General features: G+C 35.9%; 1 protein-coding gene across 3 annotated transcripts in view; it reads right to left on the minus strand.

Moving 5' to 3' along the window:
- The window catches only part of LOC125036804 (cysteine--tRNA ligase, mitochondrial-like), a 28,290-nt gene that overhangs the window by 17,724 nt on the left and 566 nt on the right, over positions 1-10,000 (minus strand). For 2 of the 3 annotated variants that reach the window (XM_047629663.1, XM_047629680.1), the window contains exons 2-9: positions 5,003-5,128; positions 3,735-3,823; positions 3,329-3,417; positions 2,643-2,760; positions 1,829-2,006; positions 1,384-1,591; positions 1,077-1,210; positions 689-820 (exon numbers count right to left, since the gene is read on the minus strand). In XM_047629663.1, the coding sequence (XP_047485619.1) occupies positions 689-820; positions 1,077-1,210; positions 1,384-1,591; positions 1,829-2,006; positions 2,643-2,760; positions 3,329-3,417; positions 3,735-3,823; positions 5,003-5,126 (1,072 nt within the window). In that variant the 5' untranslated portion in view covers positions 5,127-5,128. Of the gene's footprint in view, positions 1-688; positions 821-1,076; positions 1,211-1,383; positions 1,592-1,828; positions 2,007-2,642; positions 2,761-3,328; positions 3,418-3,734; positions 3,824-5,002; positions 5,129-6,534; positions 6,624-10,000 lie in introns of those variants that run through there. The other variant, XM_047629672.1, reaches the window with a different exon arrangement.

Here is a 10,000-nt window from a genome sequence, read left to right on the forward strand (position 1 = left end):
AGAGAGAGAGAGAGAGAGAGAGAGAGAGAGAGAGAGAGAGAGAGAGAGAGAGAGAGAGAGAGAGAGAGAGAGAGAGAGAGAGAGAGAGAGAGAGAGAGAGAGTGAGAGAGTGCAAGAGTGAGAGTGAGAGTGAGAGAGAGAGAGAGTGAGAGAGTGAGAGAGTGAGTGAGTAAGTGAGTAAGTGAGTGAGTGAGTGAGTGAGTGAGTGAATGAGTGAGTGAGTGAGTGAGTGAGTGAGTGAGTGAGTGAGTGAGTGAGTGAGTGAGTGAGTGAGTGAGTGAGTGAGTGAGTGAGTGAGTGAGTGAGTGAGTGAGTGAGTGAGTGAGTGAGCGAGCGAGCGAGCGTGTGTGTGCATGCGTGTGACTGTGTATGAGTAATGAATGAATAAAGTAATGGATTAATAATGAATATATAAAGTAATGGATTAATGTAAAAGCATTTATAACATATTTAATTTCTCATAACATTACAGACCACCATTTATTACCCATTCCAAAATACATCATAAACTTCACTGTAACAGCACCCATGAATAAAAGTAAAATCCCAAATCTATCTTTCAAGCCATATTATGAGAATGTAAACAAACACAAAGCTGTCACTTCTACTGTCAACTGGAAATGGGCATCCCAGGCATAATTGCAAGATACAGTAACTCAAACCTCTTGACAAAATAAATGATACTCACTATTACGGTAGTGTGACAGTAGGCAGAAGAGTCTGAATGAATTAACAGAATGCTGTTCTAGTAATTCACTAACACTAATAGTGTTATAAAGAGACTTGGACATTTTCTCTGCACCTTTGGTATGCAAATGACCTGAAAAAGGTAAATTCAGCAACTGTTATTATCTCTGAGAAGAATTTGAAAACCTTTACACATCTAAGTTTGGAAGGCAGCTATAATATTCATTCATGTTTCAATTCGTAGTGAAATTTTGACAACAGCTCACTTGATGTTAGAAGTCAATATATACTTCAATAGCAGAGAAATTTCCAACTTTAGTAGTTCTTTATACCTATCATTATGATTTTGAAATACATAATTTGTAAATTGCAGCATGGCTAGTCCTTACCTGCATGTATCCAGTAGTTACACCACTGATCACAGGTGTGGTATGCACAGCACTGGGCTTCCTCATTTTCATGATGAGGAAAAAGCAGGTCGATACCACCAGAATGTAGGTCTATTTGTGAGCCCAGGATATGACTGTAAAAAAAAAAAAAAAAAAAAAGGAAAAAAAAATCACTATTCAATATACTTTGATACATGTAGCTGCCCGAAAGTTATATAAGACTTTATGAACACTTATACAGAAGAACCAGTTGCATGATGTTCCATAGTACAATACAGGTTTCCCTATACATGGTATTCAATCTAACCTTGCCATTGCTGAACATTCAATGTGCCACCCTGGCCTGCCATGCCCCCAAGGGGAGTCCCAAAAAGGCTCTCCTGGTTTGACACCTTTCCACAGGGCAAAATCACGTGCATTTTTCTTCAGGCTGGTTTTCGGAAGATCTGTTACTTTTGGAAGTGGCACCATTTTTCCATACTTACCATAGACTACTGTATCAAAGTATACTGAACCTGTGGGGTGGTACAAATATACTGTACAAATGGTAAACATGGTACAAATGTGTAAAGGGATGAAAGGCTTTTTTCAGCAATTATCACAACTGATGTTCTCTAATTCACCTTCATATATCAAGAAGCAACTATCACTACACCCATGAATTATTCTATAAAGACACATCAGCTTGTGAAAAAAAAGAGTAATATACACACTTCTCTAAAAGTTAGAAAGTTAGCAATGCCTACACTCACCATCACTTACAATATAAGCAAGTTTCTTCTCTATGACTTTCTGAATAAAGCTAATAATGTGTGGGATATGTTCCGTAACTCTTGGTGCTACGGTGGGCCTCATGACTCTTAGCTTATCCATATCAGTGAAAAACTCTTCCTCGTAGTATTTAGTGATACCTTGGAAGTCCACACCTAGCTAAGGAGAGCAAACCAGAGAATGGATTAATTGAAGAACAAGCATGGGTATTTGCTGTCTCCTAAAATATCTTCTGATAAGAATGGGTCCATTTAATCATTAATCCACTGAGACCTCTTAGAATGCTGCAAAGTTAAAGTAATAAGAAAAGTGAAACAGAGAATGGACTAAAGATACATTCAAAGATACAATATTTTGTATCTTTTGGTAACTCTCGAAATTCCAGTAGCTTCTACATATATCAAGGTGCAACTTTGCTATTACATAATTAACACCAAAGCATTTCATCTTAAAAAGAGTGTATCATGAAATTCTCATGAACTATCAGTACTATCAAGCAAATCTGTGTGCAATATGTACTTTCTTACTTTACATAAATTTTATGTCAAATGTAACACAGGAAAGGCACAACAGATCTAGAGAAGTGATAAAGGCAGGCATCAACTAGAGTTTGAATCCTACAAAGTGAATCTTTACCAGGAAAACAAATTCCTAAAATCCTGTATTTTTATGAAGAGTACTAAAGATTTGTTTCACACAAATGATAAAGATATTGGAAACAACCCTTCATGTGTTTATTAAGTACTGAGTTGCAATTTGCAAAAAAAAATTGAAACAAAGAGCTTTAACACTTACATCCTGAGCCCGTCTGATTATCTTGTCATCAATGTCAGTTACCCCAAGGAGCATCACAACATTAAGGTCAAACATCTTGGTCAAAATTCTCCTTATAATGTCAAATTTCACATATGCCCTGTAAAATAAATATTTTGAAAGATTAGAGTCAAAATACCAAATGAGGTCAAACTGAGCATTATTACTCTTTATCATCATCACCATTGTCATTACTTATATTCCTTATAAATTGTTTTTCACTGAATACTTAACTCAATGATGCTGGAAAGGAAAAAATACAGACCATGGCCATAGTGAATTTTTTGTTTATCACATGTATTTACTCTAAGACAGCTCCTTATGTGCTTAATCACCAACAAATCAAATACTAGTCCTATCTATAGCGTCTCTTTACCTTTTATCATGATTTTCAGAAAATTTGTTTTTAACTTTTTATTGCTATTAGTATTGCTAATAACATCAAAATAATCATGATGTCAATCATAATAATAACAACATTGATATTAATAGCATAATTTTTTTTTTTTCTTTTTTTTAACTAAAGGAAAGAGGAAATCAGATAAGGCCATGAAGACCTCCTAATTGGCCATCTATGTGCAAAACAAAATTCACAAAAGAAATCTGCAGTGGAAAGGACATTTGCCCAGCACCATTGGGTTAATACAAAATAACATTCTTGGACTCACAGGGCATGGCCAATATGTGCAGAGTCGTACACAGTTGGGCCGCAAGAATACCACGTTAAGAGACCAGGCTGCAGAGTCTTTAATGGGACCTGAGAAAGGAGCCAAGTATGAGTTCCCAATTCAAATACAGTACCTTTTGATTATATTTTCAAGATCCTGAGGGTCAAGTTTTAAATCATTCTGATAGGAAATACTATGAAAATAGGCATGCTTAAAACTTTCTTTAAAAATTGGAAATGGGGATTTATATCTGTAACAGTTTAACCACAGTCAGAATTTCAGAGCTAAGCACATATATATATATATATATATATATATATATATATATATATATATATATATATATATATATAATATATTTATATATATATATATATATATATATATATTTATAAAATTTATTTACCTTTTCTTTAACTGCACTATTGTAAATGGTTATTCCTGTATCGTAGCCTTCTGGCAGTATCCATCCTTTGCTTGAAAACCATCGTTTACCTGGAATATTTAACAATAAAGAAAATGAAGGTCTGCATAATTCTGTAATACAATTCTCAAAACACAATGAACTCAAGCAATTATGGAGAAGGAGGAGGAGGAGGAGGAGGAGGAGGAGGAGGAGGAGGAGGAGGAGGAGGAGGAGGAGGAGGAGGAGGAGGAGGCGGAGGAGACAGAGGAGGCGGAGGAGGCAGAGGAGGCGGAAGAGGAGGAGGAGGAGGAGGAGGAGGAGGAGACGGAGGAGACAGAGGAGGCGGAGGAGGCAGAGGAGGCGGAGGAGGCAGAGGAGGCGGAAGAGGAGGAGGAGGAGAAAAGGAAGAGCATTCCTCTGTAGCAAAAAGCAGAAATTACATGAGGATGTATGTAGTATTTATACATGTATGTGTGTGGTGCAAATTACAAAAGAGAATGAATGAAAATTTGGTAAAGAGTGTAAACACACTTTTATCTTATGAACCACAAAAGGGCAAATTGTTGTTTATTTTGTACATTCTACAATCATGGATATTCACTTCTCATGTACTTCCTATCACACAAGCTTACAAACTTCAGTCTGTACAACCATTTATAAACAGGAATGTTACTCGTAAAACTTTCAAAGAAACTTCCAGGCTGGTTTCTGAGCATTTTTTGTCTATATTACTTTTTAAAATTTGAAAACAAGATTTTCCTTGTCTGTGGAAAAAAAAAAAAAAACTCCCTCACCTACTTCCCTAAATGGTGCTCATAGGCCTGGTGAGAAAGGCAATAAAAACTTTCTTTATCACACTCTTTACAATCATTTAAAAGTTCTTTATGTGTGGACTTGTCCTATTATGAATAAATAAATTTTATCAAAGCAATAAAACCTATCTGTAGCATTTTTGTAATATGAAGATCAAAGTTCTCCCATTTGATTTTTGTAAAGAGTACACATGTAATGGCTAATTGGACATTCTAATGGACATGCCCTAATGTATACAAATTTGTTGAGAGTTGAGAATAGATAATCAGAAAGTACAAACTACACAATAATTTCCTCCCGTGTAACTGGTCCTACAAGTGAATGTGGGATGAAAATAAGAAGAAAAAGAAAAGAAAAAAGAAGAAGAAAAAAAAAGGCAAGCACACTAAACTTGGACAAGGCATGGATAAATATTTGTAACAAATAATATCTCCGCATAAAACAGTAAAACTTACCTAACATGAATGGATAAACAACATTCGCCTGATGAACTCCGCGAGATATGGCGAGTCGTCCATGAGCTTTGAAGACAGGAACATGACGCAGGACCAAACATCCCATGCATCTTGTAGCTGCCATCTCTGTATGGTAAGATTAAATCATTAATTCTTTATTAATCACTGAAAATTTTCTGCTAAGGTCATTAGTGGCGTATGCAAAATAGAGCAATAGGGTGGGGTTTGGGAGCAAAGACCCTAGGTAAGAAAGTTTTTGGTTTAATAAGGCGATGTTTGTCGTTCTCCAGAATGGTCAATGGTCAAAACAGACAAATGTACCAGACATCAAAGGTTACCCAGAATTATGGTGAAGTATTGTGGTGTAAAGGGAAAATATGAGTTAACAATTTGGATAAGTGGACAGAAGAAGGGTATGAAGAAGAGAAGGAAAAGGCAAGAGAAAGAAGAAAAAACCTTGCAAAATTAGTTGAGGTGAGGGCTCAGGTCCAGGGTAAGGGTGATCTCTACACTGGGCCCCTTTCTCTGCCTCCTAAGCCCCCCCCCCCCCCCCCCCCCCCCCCCCCCCACACACACACACACTGCAACAATGAGTAAGGACAAGAAGGAAAAATCATTAATAAATAATACATAATAATTAGATATATAAATATTACATCATTACTAAAATCAATTTCATGAATACATTCATTTCTGCATTTTGTGGGTGCATATATATGTTAATATCCTTATACTTTGGCTTATACACTGGAATGCAGAGATTGTCATCACTGCTACATTCACCTAAATTGTCCTAATATGAATCTTGCTTTGATTTCCAGTCTTTGTCACTTTCCTCCAAATCTCTATCATAGCCATATCAGTATATCTGAGAGACCACATGGTGAGTGATAAAGAATAACACAAGATTGATATGATCAGAGTAATATTACTGAATAAAAAAATTGCTCTGTAAGCTTCAACTAAGTAACCATCTAATGACCGTAAGGAACTAAAAGAATGGCCGCAGTATATCATCTTTTCTACTCAAATATTTGTGCAAACTATAACGAGCTGCATTTTTCCCTTAACCCTTTGCACATGGATAGTACAAAATCGTGCTATGTCACAAGTGGTACCCCATAATGACATACTCCGCACCATCAGCTCGTCTTTCTCTGATAGCTGCAAAATCATTTGTTTGGTGTCACAGCAGGATAAAGCACCTAGAATGAAGGGATATTCATTTTTTTTTTCAAACTTGTGGTTATAAGCTGCAGCTAAAAGTTGTACTGAATGTGCCTAGCAAAAACAGGGAAAATACTATTGCAGGCCAACAACACCTCAGTACTGGCCACTAGCCCAATTCACTTATACCCAGTTATTGATTAAAATAAACACACTTTAAGAAGTATTATATAAAATTTAAAAATATGTCCTCAATGACACAAAATACTAACTGTACTTTATACAGCAAGACTGGAGAGACATTCTGTCAAAAGCAGGAAAATATATGCAACATTGATAAGCAACACAGACGAACGCAGACTTACCCAGAAAAAGAAAAAAATCCAAATTCTAATGCACCATAACAATTCACCATCTCTGTTTCAACCCATAGAAGTATCATTCACCTTTCACATTATGAAAATATAATATACATAATGGCAATACAAAAAAAAATGTACCCAGATAATCATTTCTTATCTTATCATTACTTGTGCAATCTTGTCTCCACTCCCTTATAGGAGGGAACTCTTTAGAGATCGTAAAAAGCTTGTTCATGTAAGAGAAAATTATATAAAACTCTTCTTTTCTCTGAACCTCTCTGAACCCCTCACGTATGGGTCTTGTAATATTTTGTGCACAACTTCCACTCGCTACGTTCTTCCTGCTCATCCAACCCCAAATGATTCAATAAATTATTAATAAACAGTGTCAGTCTTCTTTAATCAGTACCAGCAATGTCTATAGGGCAAAACACAATTTCTTAAAATACAGATTTTAAAACAACATTCACTTTTCTGTAAAGTTTCTGTGGTTAAAGTTAGCCCATCTTTACTGAGAGAGCTTTCATTTCATGGCATATATTTTACCATATGGAGTGACCTTGTATTCATTTGCAAGAACACATCCCTAGAAACAAGAAGTAAAGATTAGAGAAGATATAATAATATTGGAGGTATAAGTAAAACCTCAACAGGTCCCAAATTAACAGATTTTTTAATTAATGAAGCTTATGGTTAAAAAAAGATAAAATTGATGCATGTACTTTCCATGCCTTGTTGTTGGGAGTATCATTACATATAAAATAACAAAAGAAAAATAGCTTCATTAATCACTACAAGTCTGCAGTAGTAGAATGAAACTATACAAGACAATGACGTGCCATAGACGGCTGGTGAAAATTAATGATAGCCACATCCAAATTACTGTCCCAAATCACGATAGTCTGATAACAAACTAGTGAGATTCAATTCATAATGCATAATAATTACTATATTTGCTGCCATATGAGACACATTATTTTATAGAAGAAAGTAACCTGAGTTCAATCTACCTGGAAGAGGCTGAATACTGAAAATTTACATACAGTTAGTTGGTGAAGAGTTGCAATGAGCTATAGCCTACTGATCACAGATAACCATTCATATTCCAAAGTTATAGTAACACAATACAACCAAGAGCAAAGTAAAATTAAATTAGTTATAAAAGAGTTATAGAAGGGCTAAAATTATAGCTATTGACCAAGGAAGCTCAGAACATTATAGTGTACTGCAGACATCTCACTCTCCAGGTAATTATAATCTTAGATATATAAGTGCATTTTCATGTATCATTTACTTTTAATCAAGTTTAACACATAACTTCTTAGAAATGCACCATAAATTATAAATGAATTTCAAAAAGTATTTAGACCACCACTGAGCAGATAACAATCACAACAAATTCACGGCAATGTTAAATTTTAAGTTGTCCTATAGCAAAATAGAAGAGATCAATCTGTAATCAAAACTATGCAATCTTTGTGTTTTATTGGTTGATGATGATTAAAGCTACCAAATGCAAGTTCTAACAACAATCTGAGCAGTGTTGTAAACAGCACTCAGTTGTAATATAAAAAGGAATGCACATATCATATATATATGTTATATTTGGCTATACAACTATAATGTTCCCCAAATAAATGGTAAAAGAATGTACTATCAAATATGCCAAGACACAAACACATCAAATGTTCTTGTAAAACAGGGATGCTCCTATCTACCTTCTCTTCAAACATCTTTCCAGGTTTAAAACTCCTTCACATATCTATCTAAATCAAGGAACTACTGAGAGGGGAAAATAAAACAAAAACATAATTTCATACTAATCAGATGCAATAATAACATAACTGAAATGGAATAGTTGCAATATTAGAGCAACATCCTTGGTGCTTCCTAATTTATTGGTTTCAACTGAACCATATATTTGGCAATACCAGTAATTGATTATTCAAAAGGTTTAAGTCCTTCTGTATACTGAGGGAGAGTTTGTTACCTTCAGATGCACTTTTTGAGGTTTTTCTTCTTCTAATAGCATTCCAACACAATACTATTACAGAATTATTCTAAATTCATAGGCTCAGTAAACCTAAGAAAAGATCATTATCCCTAAAACCAACAATATCATTTGTGATGGACTGTTTATGTGTAATCTTCATCCAATAGCTGGGATGGTATGACACATAACAGGGAAAATAATAGGGTATTAAAATCAATAAAATTCTGTAATATATACACACGACAGCATGATCATTTCCAATCTGGCTGCTTCACAAAGATTTTGACTGCAATCTCAGTTTCCTTGACTCTCACAGGTCAAGTATGGCTCTTACAAAATACTTATTGCGGGGAATGGCATGTTACATGTGATATTTTGTTTTACACTGCCATCCAACCTTGTAAATACTATTCCTTCTTTAAATTATCCACATTGTAATATGTGTGAATCTCTTGTTATTTTCCATTACAAATTATATAAATTAAAGTGTTGGTATTGTTTACAAAGTGACCTCACTCCCTTGAGACTAATGCTCATATTCAGAGACACTTCAGCCAGCTTAAGTTGAGAATTGGACTGGCACCTCGCAACCGTCAGCCAATCACCATTGGTTGCGGGCAGAGAGAGCTTGAGGGTGATTGGCTGACAAGAGCGAGATGCCAATCTGGCTCTCTGTTTAAACTTTTTGAAGTGTCTCTGAATATGAGGGAAAGTCTCTATTACTCCAGCTTTGCCTGGGGAAGCCACAGTGCCATAACCCTGGGGCTTCACCAGATGGTAATAGACTTCATATTATCTCTCTACGTAGTCTGAGTGCAAGATAAATAAAATCATTAAACATTTTTATTTTTTTGTAATATTCAATTTTCTGTAATAAAACCGGTGTTACCACTCACAGTGCCAGGAATATAATGCTGAGCATGAAACTGGCAACTCTCATGGAGCCAGCACTCTCCCAGTCATGGCTCATATGCATAACATTCCACACTTGTTTACTGATGGGGATAATGGAAAATCCCCAAATGAGTTTAATCAACCTCTTAGGGGGTTTGTGCAATCATGGCGCGTCTTTCCTGTCACCCATCCTGCAGCCAGATTTTCCCATGACAGCATGTTGACATCACCTGCCCATTGATTGAAGGGTTAACCCCTTCCTGACAGGTCACGGTCATCATAACGAACCCCTTATTCTGTGGCGTGTGGCTGTACGCCGAGGCGGCGCACCAAAGTGCTACGAGCCTGTGATTCAGCTTGATGTACCGAGCTCCCGCGCTCAAAGTTGGCGCGTTGCCATTGATCGCCAGAGCATAGAGTTTTCTTTAATTTTCTTTACCCATCACCAAGGGGTTAAGATCACATGGTCATGCTCTATCTTGCCTTTTGGATGTTATAGATACATTTTAGAGGTCTACTCTTCTTGCCTGATATTACCACAATTTATCAACTTTCATAACATACCTGTCAACCTTGCAATTT

The sequence above is a fragment of the Penaeus chinensis genome, chromosome 2, assembly GCF_019202785.1.
Source record: "Penaeus chinensis breed Huanghai No. 1 chromosome 2, ASM1920278v2, whole genome shotgun sequence".
In the NCBI taxonomy this organism is placed as follows: Eukaryota; Metazoa; Arthropoda; class Malacostraca; order Decapoda; family Penaeidae; genus Penaeus; species Penaeus chinensis.